The following is a 15,355-nucleotide window of genomic DNA, read 5'->3' as shown; positions in this document are numbered from 1 at the left end:
GTCTCGCTCTGAACATTGTTTCTGCAATTTGAAGATTTGCAGGTTGTCCCAGAGGGGATGAAGCTGGCGAAGATGCTCCAGAGATGCTCCAGGTGCTGTACCAGAGGAGGTGCTCCAGAATCGTCCTCCTCCTTCCCACTCCCACACATGAGTTGCAGAGAGCATGCAGAGCCGTTCCTTCGCCCACAGGAGGGCTCAGCTGGAGGCAGCTATCTTTTCTTTCAGAGTTCCAGCTCCCCTTGAGTCAGCGCTCCCTGAAAGTTTTCCACGGACTTTCACTCGGGGCTGAGCTCCATCTTGAGCTCACCTGAGGTTTTCTTGATGCTTTCCAGACAGGAGGAGAAGACCTTCTCCTGCAGCTCCACCTCGAGTGCCCAAACGGGTGCTTGCCTCGGGGCAAGCGATCCCACACGGCACGGCTGAACGCTGCCTGCGATGCCCGGGCGCCGCCAGTCCCCTCCGTTCCCTTCCAAGGAAGCAGCCCTGCAGCCCACGCATCCGCTGCCGTTCCTCGCTGGCACTGCTTTTCCAAGCAGCCCAGCGGGAGCTCGCGAACCTCTCCCTCGGGCATTCCCAAATATAACCTATGGGAACACGGCGCACGCAGCCCCAGTTTATTTTTAGCCACCCCCCGTTCCGTCGCGCTGACAGTGTGAAAATGTCACCGGGTTAACGGGGCTGAAGGTGCCCGCAGTGCCATCCGCACCCTGCCCGGCAGCGGGAGACTCTCGAACCTCCCCGGCCGCTCACACCCCGCGCACGGCAGCGCTGTCTCCTGCAGTCAGCCGCTGCCCGCCCAGCTCCCTTCGGAGCGGGTCCCGTCTCCCGTCTCCCTGGGGGCTGCTGCGGGGCAGAGCCCAGGCCGGCCAGAGAGGAGCACGTTGCCGGCCCTGTGCCGCTCCGAGCGGGGAGGAGAAGAGAGCTGCGGTGCAGCCGCGGGGGGCGGACGCCCGGAGCCGGCGCTGCGTGCACGTGCGGGGCTGCGTGCGGGGCGCAACCACACGCGGCGGCACCTGCGGCGGCAGTGAGCGGGGGGGTGGAGAGGGAGGGGGGGCCGTGCGGGGACGTGCAGCGTCCGGCAGGGGGAGGCGGAGGTTTCCTCCCTACCCACCTCTCCAGAGAGGAGCAGCTGTGCCTTACGGGGACGGGGGTCGGCCCTATAGAGTGGAAATAAGAGTGGAGATTAAAGGACGCAGAGATCGAAGTCAATTTAAAAATAAAAATAGAGAAAAATTTAAAAAGAAATAGGGAAGAAGAAGGGAAAAAAAAGAAAACATTAAGCGAATAAAAGCGAATAAAAGCGAAAAAAAACCCACACTGCTAAAATCCAACAGCGGCGGCAACGCCGGCAGCCGCACGGGAACGCCGCTCTGTGGCAGGGCTGCCCGGGGACCCCCCCGCCCCGCCGCCCGCCGAGGGCTCCCCGCAAGCCCCGCCCCCCTCCCCGCCCCCTCCCTCCCGGCGCGCTCCGCACGTGAGCCGGGTGCGGGGCGGGCCGGCGGCGCGCGTGCCCCGCGGGCAGCTCTGCGCGGCGCGGCGGGTGCAAGGCGCGGCGGTGCTGCGGGCGGGTGCGCGGGAGCGAGGCGGGCAGGGGGAGCGGCGGGGGCGGGGGGGCCGAGCAGCCGCACGCTTTCGCCACTGCACGGGAAAGGGGGCCGGAGGCTGCATGTGCGCAGCTCCGCCCGCGGATCCCCGAAGCCCGCTCGCAGCATCCCGCGGATCCCGGCCAGCGCAGCGAGGGAACGCCGCCCGCCGCCTGCCATGGACGAGGGCATCTCCCGCCTGCCCGAGCGGCAGCTGCTGGAGCACCGCGATTTCATAGGGTAAGCGTCCCCGCCGCGCCCCGCGCCGCTCTCCCGAGCGGAGCGCTGCAGAGCGCTGCGGGAGGCGGCTCCGCCGCTCCGCTGCCCGTTCTGGGGGCGCCGGGCCGCGCTCCGGGCCGGGCTGCAGCTCCGCTTCTCCGCAGGCTGGAGTACCCGGCGCTCTACATGTGCAAGCCCAAGCGCGGCGTGAAGAGGGACGAGAGCAAGGTAAGGGCGGGCTGCGGCGCTCCGGCACCGCGCTCCGAACTTCCCCGGCGCGGCGCGGCGCGCTGCGGTGCGGGGTGTGCGGGGCCCGGGGCTGTGCGTGACGCCGGGCGCCTCCGTGCCAGGAGACGTACAAACTGCCGCACCGGCTGATCGAGAAGAAGCGGCGGGACAGGATCAACGAGTGCATCGCGCAGCTGAAGGACCTGCTGCCCGAGCACCTCAAGCTCACGGTAAGCCCGGGGGGGCCTCGGCTCCCGGTGGTGCAGCCGGGAGGAGGCCGAGCGCCCGCCGCCTGCCTTGCAGACGCTGGGGCACCTGGAGAAGGCGGTGGTGCTGGAGCTGACGCTGAAGCACCTGAAGGCGCTGACGGCGCTGACGGAGCAGCAGCACCAGAAGATCGTCGCGCTGCAGAGCGGTACGCGGGCCCGGGGGCGGGCGCGGGCAGAGCGGGGCAGCGCGCGGCGGCGGCGGGCGAACGCTGTCCCCCCCCCGGGGGGCTTTCCCGCAGGGGAGCGCTCCGTCAAGTCTCCGGTGCAGGCCGACCTGGACGCTTTCCACTCGGGCTTTCAGACGTGCGCTAAGGAGGTGCTGCAGTTCCTGTCCCGCTCCGAGAGCTGGACCCCCCGCGAGCAGCGCTGCGCCCAGCTCCTCGGCCACCTGCACGCCGTCTCCTCGCAGTTCCTGCCCGGCCCGCGGCTCCTCTCGCCGCCGCCGGGCCCGCTCGCCAAGGGACCCTCCTCCTCTTCCTCCCCGCCCGCCCCCCTCCGCGCGCCGGCCCGCAAGCCGGAGGGCCAGGCGCACTGCGTGCCCGTCATCCAGCGGACTCACGCCGCCGAGCCGGGCGCCGAGACCGACACGGACACGGACAGCGGCTACGGCGGAGAGGCCGAGGCGCGGCCGGAGCGCGGCGCAGGGCCGGTCGGGCCGCTCCCCGCGCTGCCCGTCAAGCAGGAGCCGGCGGGGGACGAGGCGCCGCCCGCGCCCAAGCGGCCGAGGCTGGAGCGGGGCGGCAGCCCCCCGCCCGGCGCCGCCCTGCCCGGCGCTGCCCGCGGCGCCGACGCCGCGCTGCTGAGCTCGCTGATGGCGCTGGGCGCGGGCGGCGGCGCGGCGCCCTTCGGACAGCCGGCGGCCCCCTTTTGCCTGCCCTTCTACTTCATCTCCCCCTCGGCCGCCGCCGCCTACGTGCAGCCCTTCCTGGATAAGGGCGGCCTGGAGAAGTACCTCTACCCCGCCGCCCCCATCCCGCTGCTCTACCCCGGCATCCCGGCGCAGGCGGCCGCCGCCGCCGCCGCAGCCGCTGCGGCCGCCGCCTCCTTCCCCTGCCTGTCGTCCGTGCTCGGCCCCGCCGAAAAGGCGGCCGGGCTGTCCCCGGCGCCCCACCTGCCGCCCCCCTTCGCCGCCGCCGCCGCCGCCGCGGTGCCCGCCGCCGAGCCCGGCGAGGAAGCGGAGCCCGCGACCGCCGAAGAGCCCGGCACCGAGGGGCCGTGAGCGCGGAGGGCGGGCGGGAGGAGGTGCCGGAGGGGTCCGCGGAGCCCCCCGCGCCGCTGCCCCACAGAGGACCGTCCCGGACGAAATTTGCTACTCAGTATTTTTTTAATGTTTGGCTTTATAAGTGCATACATATGTTAAGGAAAAAAAAAAAAGAAAAAGAAGAAGAAAAGGAAGAGAAATAGTAAGGATACTTTTTTTTTTTTTCTCTCTCTCTCTAAGGTAACTTAAATGTCGCACCTTATTGTGATGGGTTTGTAGTGTCCCTGGGTCCCGCCGAGATGCTCGCACCGCGCCGCGCGGGCTCAGGCTGGGGCCGAGGGGCGGCGGAGCCCCGCACCTGTGCCAGCACTTTATGGGCGGCCGCAGTGCCTTGGGCACCCCGGGGCGCCGCCGGCTTCGGGCGTGCGGGGAAGGAGGGCAGTGCCGTTATGTAACCCCGCGTTCGGCTGTTCTGTTTTCGGCTGAGGTATACAGCTGCGGCGGGTGCGTCTGTGCTTACCCGTCTTTATTTAATTCAGTATGTTCCCCAGAGATTTCCCCCCGAACCGTGCTGTATAAGATGAATGTTTCTGCACTGAACTACGGAAAGAAAACCCCTCTCTCTCTCCCTCCCTTCCCTAAGAAAGCGGAGAGCGGCTCGTCAGCCCGAGCTCGTTTGAGCATAAATTCTGACTGACACAAACCGGAGGAAACCCCCCCCTCCCGCTTTGCAATCGGACGCCGAGACCTTTGGGGCAACTTTCCCGGCCGGGCTCTCCCCTCATCCCACTCCCGAGCACCGCGATTTCCCTTTCTGGAGCCAAACCAGACGCCAGATAATCACACAGATAAAGCTTTTATAATAAGGCTTAAACCGAGACCTTGCCTGGATATTTTTAGTTTGTTGCCAAGGTAGCACTGTGAGAAATCTCACTTGAATGTTATGTAAGAGGTGAGACACAACAGTCTGACTCGGCGCGAGCGCGTACCCGGCTCGGCCCGGCGCTTCGGTGCATTGCTGCTGCTGTTGCTGCTGTTCGCCTCAAACGCTGTGTTTAAACAACGTTCCAGACCTTAGCGGCCTACCGAGTGGCTGTATGTACATAGTTGTTAATACATCCAATTAATGATGTCTGACATGCTATTTTTGTAGGGAGAAAATACGTGTTAATGATATTTTGAGTTAAATATCTTTTGGGAGGATTTGCTGAAAAAGTTGCACTTTTGTTACGATGCTTACGCTTGATACAAGCTTACGCTGTCTTAAATTATTAAAAGAAAATAAATCCTGTCTGCAAGAAACCAGCTGGTTTAGAACAGATTAGTATGTGATATATTAGAGACCGATCTTTATATTCCGTATTTTCCAGCACTCCGTGAATTCTATTATCTAAATATTTCCACACTATTTTGTGATTAAAAAAAAAAATTCTTACTAAGGAATAAAAACTTTAATACGCAAAATGGGGTTGTCTACTAATTAAGAACCTTAGGATAATAGGTAATAACAATAGGTGCACGGAGCATCCCAAGGTGTGATGCTGCAGCTGACGGCGATCGCTGCACGCCTCGTTACGTTTTGAAGCTGGGTTTCAATGCGCTCGGTTTCCTTTAAGAAACATTGGCCAATTCCGGTGTAAGAGGTGCGTGTTCCACAAAGCAGTGCGTAAAGCGCACGTGGAACAGATGTGCTTCTTCCTGATGCTGACCTTTTCCTTCTTCTTCCTGCAAAATACTACTTCTGTCTTTTAAAATGAATCCTTTGCGTTGCTGCTGCTTTGTGTTTATGCTGTCTTTGTTCACCATGAGCAAACGTGATGATCGACGTGACGGTCAGTTCTGTGAGTACCTGAACTCCAGAGCAATGATGGACGCCCCAGCTGGGAATCAGCTAGAGAAGCCGAATCTCTGGGGCAGTGGGAGCAGAGTAGTGGGAGCAGGCAGACAATGCACAGCATGGGAATACACCACCCTAAAGACCTCCGCAGGTTTAATATCTGAGCCGCTCACCAGCTTTTCTTCAAAAATTCTTCCTGTTCCAGGGAAATAAAATTAAGGAAGCCCTCCAACAGTAGCCTGCATTTATGTAAGAGAGAAAAAGAGTGCTTCTTGCTCCCTCTTCTGGTTCCTCAGCACCAGTGCCCTGTACCTCGGCACCGACAGAATGAAGTTGGAGCTCAGACATCACAGCAAAGTCCGGGACTCGTGCTGACGCCAGTGGTCCTTTGGGATACAAGAGGACGTATACATTGGATGAAAAATAAGTTGTTCTCTGAAACTGTTCAAACACAATTGTTAAGAAGTAGGTGTGTGTCTCTTTGCACTTTATAGTAACGTTAATTTCGACTAGAAAAAGATACCATAGAAAGATCCCAATTAGTGATTTTTCCCATTCAGTCTCAGGGCTGCTACTTCACAGCCCTGTGCCTGTCGACATGAGTTTGCTGAAAGCAAAGTGTATCGAAGGCAATGTAAAAAACTGCTGCTGGCCATGGATGCCGTTGTTCTGTGCATGGGGCTGTCATGAGGATGAAAGGGAGCTGGGTGCAGCCCTTCTGCTCTGCAGCTCACCAGCTATTTTACTTTGACCTGCATACCTAAACAGCTACATTGGACTGACCGTGCTCGTGTAGCCTCTCACCAGAGAGGGAATTGGCCTTACTGTACATGAAGTCCTTCCTGCCAATTTATGACAAGGCCAGAATGGCAGAACCATGAACACTTCTGAAAAAAGCCCATCACTACCCCTCCTACACAACTTGGGAGGTGTGAAACCCGAGTGAGGACCAGGCTCTGTGTCTTCGTCACATTTCCAGCTCTTGGGAATACGGATCAGCTTAGATTTCATTGGGCTATAAACTAAGATCCTTATGGTGTTTAACCAATTTCAGTGTTTACTGTGTACAATAGCAGGATGGCTTATTTTTATTAGGCTTTGAATCAACCGTGCCAAATGATTTCATGCCGAGTTACAGCATTAATGGAGTCTATTAATTTATTACATAAAACATAAAGGCAAAACATGACAATAATGTTCAGATAATAGCAATGCCTCACAAACAGATTTAAAAGAGGCTTGTAATTGGGGCTGATAACCCACTGCTGCTGGAGGCAAGAGGCAAATGCCAGAAGGGATCCAAAGAGTCAGCTCTTCAGGTTTTCATTCAATTCCAGGCTTCTTCAGATCCTTTTGGAGCCTAAGCCAAACTCTGTGTTACATTTTCTCAAAGTTAAATAGATACATACAAGCAACAGACAACAGCCCAGCAGGCTTAAATATATATTCACTTGCATGCAAATATCAGTGCTGGTTATTCCTATCTACTTTCTGTAACTCTATAATACATGGTGCAACTCTTACCTGTGCTTCCTGGGTGCTAGGAGTGCAGGACTGGGTGCTGTATATATGGCATACCCTAGGATAGATACTGTATTTCTCACAAACCAGGAGACACAACATAGAGGGGTAAATGTATTTTCTTAAGCAATAAAATTTGAAAACAGGTCTTACTTACCCAGTACATTATGACAGCATGGAAGGTTCCACCACAGTGTGCCAAATAAAGATTGTTAAGGCAGCAGAAGGTAATATCATATAACTCCCACTTGAGGCAATGAAAGTTTTATGTTTGGAAAGATTACAGTTACAGAACTCAAACTGATTATTCACTCTGTTTAAGAAAGGCCTGACCTACCAATTAAGTCAGCGTGAGTCTGTTTCTTGAGCGTAATTGGTTTTGAAGTAGGTCCTAAGTCTAAGTTGTGGGGCTTTTTTGTTTCTTGGCTTGGTTTAATTTTTACTGCTAGTTGGGGCAGACTGACTACGTTCAATACTCAGCAAGCCTGGGGACTGCATGCACTGCAGTGTTTCAGCACAGGCAAATTTATAGTCTGTGGGTCCCACAATGTGTTTCCTTTCCTCTTCGAACATCAGCTCCTGAAGTCATGTGATCTTTGCCTTCACTTGAGAAGTTTCCTGCCTGTTAGCTGCAGAAATGTACTTAAAACATGACCTTAAAGAAAACAAGAAGCAGAAATGCCTAATTTCCTCTCTGTAAAATAACACTTGTAATTTTTAGAGCTAGCTTCACTCAAGAAAGCCTGACTCTCTTCACTGTTGCTGGCTATGGTGCAGAACAGCTCAGAGAAACCAGTGGCTCACCTGCCGCTAGCAGCAGCTGTGCAAGTTGCAGAGAAACCCAGGCCAGAGCGAGCTGCTGCTGCCACTTGTCTCTGAGTCCCTTATGTAGTCACAGGTCTCCAGGTTGCACACCTCCCTTGAACACAAACCTTGCCACTGCCTCCATCACCCAGGCCCAGGTCAAGCAGCATAGTCCTCTCTGCCTCCCTGAACACATGGATGCCTGCCTGCTCCTGGGGCACCAGCATGCCTCCTCCTGCCTAGCAGCGCCTGGAGGAGGCAGGTCATGCATGGCACGGGCAGCAGGCCATGGCCTCGTGCTTTCCAGGAAGCTGGGACCATGGTTTCAGGCAGCTCTGTAAGGGCCAGGGGACAGCTTTTTCCAGCATCCGTAGAGACTTTCTGTTGTTGTTTTCTTTCCTATTATGTATTTTCAAAGCTCAGTTTCCCTGTCCCTGTTGATCCTGGTGCAGGCTACAAGCACATGCACTGATTTTCACCAGTCTTCTACCTCAGCCAAAATCTTCTGGGGTCAAATAAGAAAATGAGGATTTGTTCCTCAATAGAAACACATCCACATTCCCTTCCCCACTGAGTTTATCGCAGTTTATGCTCAATTACCAGCAAGGACACAACACTAACTGGCACAAATGTTGTCTGAGAGCTCTGTGAGCTCGGTTCCTCCATCCTCTGGTACCAGAAGATCCCCAGGTACAGGCATCTGCCAGGCGTTGCTGTCTGTGCGACTGCAGCCCAGGGAAGCGCCTCCAAGCTGTGCCCCCGCTCATCCCGCTCAGTGCTGAGGTGAGGAAGTGCCTCCAAGCTGTGCCCCGCTCAGTGCTGAGGTGAGCCAGGTCTGTGTGATACATCTCTATCCAGACCAAAGCCGGAGAACCAGATACCAAAACAGAAAGGCTTGCGGTCACAGCAGTCTCACAACTGAGCCATTTCTGAAGAACAGCATCAGGAAAATGGCTATGTAAATGTGGCACCCTCTTACTCAGCAGAATAGGGCTCCCCGAGTGCGTTAAGAGCCCCAGCTGCGCTAAGGAGCCCGGGCTGATGGATGCTGAAGCGGACTCCACGCTCCCTGCATTCACCAACATAGTTCCCAAGGCTTCAGCCCCACTGCTGGCAGCAGGCAGCACAGAGCCTTGCTTACACATAGCGCTGCTTGCAAAGCATCTCTACACAGCAGCAGCCGATCATCTGCACAGCCCTTGGCACGGCTCTGAGGTAAAGATTGGGCTGCAGCCTTTCGTGCTGGCTGCGGGGCTGCCGTCCCAGGGCAGTGATCCCGGTCCACGCTCCCTGCCCAAAACGGCTGCAGGCTTGGATCGCGGCTTCCAGCGGCAAGGCCGACGGCTCGTGAGGAAACACCGCGTCCATGCCCCGCCAGGGCGCGGGATCCGCCTCAGCCCGGCGGCTGGCCACAGCGCGAGGCACTGACCGCCATCACGCGCGCTCCCACCTGACCGCCGCGCACGCTGCCCGGCACGTGCTGCGCCGCCGCAGGGAGGTGGGGGGAGGTGCGCCGAGGGGGCGGGGCCGCGGCGGTGCCATGGCAACGGGGGGCGCGTTCCCTCAGGAGGCGGCGTTCGTGGGACGCGTTAGCGCTGACCGCTCGGCCTGAGCGTTGCTCGGGGCTCGGCCCCGGGACTTTGCGCTGAGGGAAAAGAGCAAATCTGTGCTTTCTCAACAGCCGAAGTAGGTTTGCTCCTTTGCTTCAGAGCTGACTGTGGTGGCAGGGGAAGCTGTGGCTGGAAGAGTGAGGAGATAACGTGGTCATCTGAGAGAAGGAACCCGGATTCCAGCCCTGTTTTGCATTTTATGTTACATGTACTGACGCATTTTACGTTACAAGCTCACTGTAAACAAACAAATAAAAATGAGTATATACAGGAGCCAGGGCTGCAGCTGCATTCTGCAGCCCTCTTGCCTCATAGTAAGACCCTAATCTCAAGGCATTGCGCAGTAAGTGACTGCTTAGTGACCCTTTACAGTCTGCAACGAGACCCGCAAGAGAGACAGGGCGCGCATCTCCGAGCGCAGCTCTGAGCCAGAGCCCTCCCGCAGCAGCAGGAGACGCAGGGCTGAGCCTCCTTGGGGGAGAGCACGCGATCCCAACCACCGACAGCGAGAAATGTTCTACTCAGCAAACTTTCACCTCAGTGCGAGGCTGCTCCTCTTCCAGCTGCAGCTTTTTGAGTGAGGAGTGGTGCCCTCTGTTGTTCTAGAGAGAAGTTGCTGTGATTAAGGGGACAGAGCGTTAATTTTTTATTTTATTTTATTTTTTAATTTTTCCCCCAGTACGACAGCATCTTACAGGTGCTCTGGTTTTGATGCATGCACACCTTGCTGGGTCTGACAGCTCAATGTACGGTGCTCAGGAATTCAGTTTCCAGAGTGGAGTCCATGAAGGAGGTAGGGGGTATGTGCCAACAGGATGAGTAGGAAAAGCCCTGCTACTATGAGGGTATTAAAAAGGTAGAAAATACATGTAGAATAGGCAAGAACTGCTCCTTAGAAGTGCCACCAAGGTAAATGAAGAGTGTGGGAACATGTGTGGGCAGGAGTCACACTTAAAGCAGCCTTCAGAATCTCCTTGTATCTGAGAGAGCAGGAGTTACCGTGGTTTAAAAGGATGCTGTCATCAGGCAGCGTTGGTGGGGGCACTCCTAGTCCATCCATAAAGAGGAACACCTGCGTAAACCTGGGACTGCAGCTTGTTCTACAGAACAGAGAAATGCGTAAGTGAAGATCTACCCATCTGCCTGCAAAACATGAAGCAGCTTTACAAAATGCCTAACAGCTGGTCACGGGGGCAAGTTCCTGTGCTGTAAATTACAGGGTAAGTACAGTTATTTCAAATGACCTTCGAGAGTAATCTGTATGCCGTGCCCCAGGAGCCATCTCTGGGATGTGTGCTGCCATTGGTGTCTTGCCAGGCCTAGAAGGCATTTCCAAGAATCCAGCTGTTTCCTGCAATCACTGAGTGCTGTTTGCTATAGGTTGTAAAGGTACACTGTAATATCATGGGTTTCCTTGGGTTTAGTAGGGCCATACATTCAAAGGGGCAGAGGGCAATTGAGTTGTCTGTCAAACTCAGTGACAAGGCACTGCGTGATCTTTATTTTTGTTTCTCAGATCGTCGGTATCTTTTCCAGGAAAAAAAAGCTGCCTGGTCAGAAACAGCATGCTTGTAGTTTAGGGTACTCTAGCCTTTTCCCTGGTGGGTACAGTCACATCATTTGAATCTGTGCAAGCCTGTAAGGAGGGGAACTCTTCCATTTTGACAGATGTTGCCTGTAAGTCCACACAACGTGACAGAGCCATCGAGAGAATGCTTTTTTGAAGGCACTTCTGAGCTGTGAGATGAGCTTCTGGCTGAGCCAGACAGGTAGGTGAAACTGCAATTCAGCCATGCAGTAATGAATTACAGCAGAAGTGTAACTGTGTAACTGTGAGTTGCCCACTTTTTTGATGCATGGTTTCAAACCACTGTAGATTCTGACGTGTCTTCAAATCAAAACATGCCATGCTTGGTTATCGCTTCTGCCAGTGGAACTAAATCTGGATATAATCAAAGTTCACTTTTGTTGTTGTTGTTGTTGTTTTCCTAGGAAAATAGGCAACTTGTATTTGCTGGCATAAGTATCAGTTAGCTAAGTACAGTTACTTCAGAAGAAATCGTAATAGACTCAAATTTTATCTGCAGATGCAGCCATCCCAAAATTGCATAGTTCAGATTGAGTTCCTTTTGTTAATATCCTTCAGTTACATTTTCACCTTCTGGCTTTGATCAGACACAAATGCCATGAAATGCCACACACCTCTCTGTGTGCATCAGAGAACGTATGTGTTTCTATAGCCAGAATGAGACAGAGCAATGCCAGGAGGATTACCTTTATTCTTAGGTCAGGCTTTAAGAGTATTTTTACTTCTTGAAGCTGAGAAACTGGTGAAGGTAACTGAAGTCTTGATAATCTGCACTACAAGAAAACAAGCCTGACAGTTCATCATATAATAGCTTGTTACTGTTGTTAATTCCAGCTTTCCCACTTTGCAGTCCCTGCCAATGAACTTAAATTGGCTTAATCCTGTAAAGAACCAAACTCCTCCTGCATTTCTGAAACTAGTGTGCTAAAATCAATGGAGGATGAAAACGTTCATTTTGCAGGATAAAGCTCCAAGTTTAAAACAAACTAATTAGATCTCATAGGTAAAATCATTGTGGCTTTATTGATTGAACTGGCCCAACACTTGCAAATGGAGATATTGTCACTTCTTTTGAAGTGCTTCCATTGGTTAATTTGAAAAGCAGATAAATCCTTTGCTATCAGGACAAGATTAATCCTTTGATTGAAGGGTTAGAAGCAGCTTCCTCTGTGTAGGATATTTTGGTAACTCCAGACCACAGTACTGCTTACTACTGAACTAGCTGCCTCTGCTCATTTACCTCTTGCTCAGGAGCTAGGGACCGGATGCTAAGCCAGATGGCCCTCCATCCTGAGTGAACTGTTGTTGGAAAACTGCATTTTCTGTGAGATCAGAGTGGACATTTTAGTAAAGGATTCACATTCAGAAGTAAGTACATAGAGATGATGAGCATTCTGCGGAGGTGCTTCACCTCCCTGGGCCTTGGTTTTCCAGTTTAACAAAAGCAACAGTAGCCCTGTCTAAAAGCAGATATGTGTGTGTTGTGTTCCAACAATGTCAAACAAGCAGTTTTACCAGGTACTCACACTTCTCAGGCTACTGGTCCTAATTTTGCATTTGTTCACAATACCCAAAGTAAGTAGTCCTGTCTTATTGCATGCCTGGGATGGTCTAAGTCCATTTTTCTTACCAAAGCAGGTGCCAGAAGCACCCAGAAGCAGGTGCTTTCAGCTGAACAGTTCCCCGGGTAACTGTGGACAAAGGTAGCAGTAAGAACTTGATTGAGCAGGACTTGAGATAAGATTCCATCAGCTGATTACTCACTGCTTTGTCAAATGCCTGTGGTTGCACTAATTGTTATGTAAATGGAAATGCCTTAAAATGATATTTGATCTCAGAACTGAACAGCAGCGTTAAAGTCTTTGCGCTCAGCCTAACTGCGGGGTGCTCCTTCTGTACGAGTCTCCAGAGTCAGAAAACAGCTGCAGAAAGGCAGCCTTCTTCTGTGGCTTAACTCTCGTGCACTTTCTCTTTTCAGCCTCTATAATACCAAAGGGTTTCTACGGACAACCATGAAATGGCAACCTTTCACAGCAGATTACTAGGTGCTCACATGTTGTTAGGACATCAGCAGACCTGTGGAAATATTGGAACGCTTAGCACACTGAGCACATTCAGCCTGCTCAGTCAGTTGTTTGTACTGATCAGCTACAACACGCTCCACATAGCACTTGGGAAAGGACTTAGGCTGCCTCTTGCAATAGCATCACTTTGAAAGAAGTGGTTGAACTAAAATTGAAATAAGAGGGTTTTTATTCCTTTACTTACCTTTCCTTTTTATCCCTTTAGAGAAAAAGCAGTTTAAAGCTAAACAAGAATTCACCTTCAGAAACCTCCATCCTCCCCTGTCAGGCCTGCATGCTGCTCTCACTTACACTAAAGGTAACTCAGAGTGGTTTTTTGTCATCCTCTTGGTACCGTGAAGAGATATATTTTATTGCAATAGTATCTAGATGGCACAGCCAAGATCAGGACCACAATGGGCTAAGTACTATTTGCCAAACAAATAGGAAATGAGGCACGATTCCCCACAGGGCTTGCAGTATATATAGACAAAGTCAAAGGGGATGAAACAGCATTATCTCAAGCTTGCAGCTGGAGGACTCCAATCCAGAGGAATTATATTAGCTCGCCCAGGGTCACACACAGAAAATCTGTGGCAGAGCTGTAAAATAAAACAAGAACTTCTCAGTCCTGGGGAAATACACCAGGCCCAGGGGAATGTTTCAACTCACAGCAGTAGAGGTTTTAGAAAGCTACCAAGCCTGAGCGCTCCTTACAGACTGCGGGAACTGCATCAGTTGTGCCTCAACCACACTCACTGCTACACGGACACAGCTCTTTGTAAGCATCACTGCATCCTTTCTGAAATAACACATATAAAGATGGGATGTTGTGTATTTTAGTGATTCTCTCTCATGTGCTGTATGCCTGGACAATCTGCTTTCCAACTAGCTGTGCGTCTGTTGCTCCAGGCATGTTGGCATGTACTGCTGCCCTCTCGTGTAGACCTTGTTGTAATTGCAGTGATTTGATTGAATCAAAGGGGCAAGATTACCCAGTGCCTGGCATCTAGTGAAACCTTACACACCAACACTCAGCTAATGGACAGACAGCCTTACCTTTCTTATTTAGCTGTGTCTGTCTCATCCACACTCATTTTGATCATGAGACAAGCTACGTACAGTGGAGGATCCAGGTCATAGTCGTGGCAACCACGATGCAGATTTTTTAGGTCAAGGTAACATTTAAGACAACGTTACAGCAGTGGTGGTGTAGTTAAAAGGTGGCTGGTGCTCTTGGGTTTTTCATCAGCTTCCCAGAAAGGCAGTTCTACCTCGCTGATCAAAGTTCTCCTCAGGTTAATTCTGACTGGGAAAATCAAATAATCTTTTCTCACACATAACATTTGATCAAAAGCAGTTTGGTGAATCTAGTGCAAGGGATATATTATTGCAGGCTGTGACATGTATAGTTATATGTTATTAAGAAATTCCAGTTATTCCCCATTTAATGGCTGGCCTGCATTTTATTTTAACAGCTGCTGATGGTACCCAGTGGTACTGCATCACTGCCTCTAAAGCTGGATGGTTCTCTTCACCCTCTATCACACAGGTCATCAAAGAGGCTGAAGGGCAAATTATCAAGTTACAGACGTTCTCGTTGGTGCACATCTTCCATCCCTCCTCTCTTCTCCCTTCACCCTCCCTTTTAAAAAATTATTATTATACCAGCAGTCTTCCCTTTAAAAATAGCTAGGCAGCTACGTATTGGCCTCATCCAATTCAATGGATACAGGATTTTTTTTGTGTGTGTGTTCTGTGGTTTTTGTTTGTGTGTGTGTTTTGTTTTTGTTGTTGTTATTTGTGTTGGTTTTCAAGTGGACCTCTCATAAGCCCAGCATGAGCTCCTCTGAAGATCTTTTTCAAACCTGTATTCATTAAAAAGAAATAACAGAAATTTCTGCTGTTGATGCCCCGTCCCTGGAGACTTTCAAGGCAAGGCTGGCTAAGGCCCTGGGCAGCCTGATCTAACTGTGGTGTCCCTGTTCATTGCAGGGAAGTTGGAGTAGATGGCCTTCAGAGGTCTCTACTCAACTCTAAGGATTCTATGATTCTATAAAAACTTTTATTCCTTCCACCTGGGTTCAAGATTAAGTATTAGTTCTTTTATATTACATTTTCTCAGGAGATCTCCCAATTGTTTACTGCCTTTTTTTTCCTGCTGCAAGGAGGTAGAACAAGGCAAAGAGCATAGCTGAAACAGCAAACACAAAATAGTATGTGCAAAAAATATGCACAGAAAGGGAAAACATAGCTGAAACAATAGCATCAATTCTGTATTTTGGAGGAACAGTATAAACGAAAGCATGCTACTGGGGAACAAGCCAATGTATCTGTAGTTAATGAAGTAATTAAATTATGAGAGAGGTGTCGGAAATAGCCTATATCTGTTGCAGACCAAATGCCATTCGCTAATGTGGTACTGCACTGGA

At 52.2% G+C, this 15,355-nt stretch overlaps 1 protein-coding gene across 1 annotated transcript; it reads left to right on the top strand.

Annotated features, from left to right (window-relative positions):
- The first annotated feature begins 1,623 nt into the window (after positions 1 to 1,623).
- BHLHE41 (basic helix-loop-helix family member e41) lies at positions 1,624 to 4,798 on the top strand. Its single transcript, XM_042889922.1, has 6 exons — positions 1,624 to 1,823; positions 1,967 to 2,030; positions 2,153 to 2,260; positions 2,334 to 2,445; positions 2,539 to 3,702; positions 4,144 to 4,798. Exons 1-5 carry the CDS (start codon positions 1,762 to 1,764, stop codon positions 3,516 to 3,518), a joined length of 1,326 nt encoding a protein of 441 aa, XP_042745856.1. The 5' UTR covers positions 1,624 to 1,761; the 3' UTR covers positions 3,519 to 3,702; positions 4,144 to 4,798.
- The last annotated feature ends 10,557 nt before the right edge of the window (positions 4,799 to 15,355 follow it).

Source organism: Lagopus leucura, unplaced genomic scaffold (genome assembly GCF_019238085.1).
Source record: "Lagopus leucura isolate 7727_CA_CO unplaced genomic scaffold, USGS_WTPT01 Super-Scaffold_100159, whole genome shotgun sequence".
In the NCBI taxonomy this organism is placed as follows: domain Eukaryota; kingdom Metazoa; phylum Chordata; class Aves; order Galliformes; family Phasianidae; genus Lagopus; species Lagopus leucura.
The sequence above is the reverse complement of the archived record's forward strand: the minus strand, read 5'-3'. Positions and strand labels throughout refer to the sequence as shown.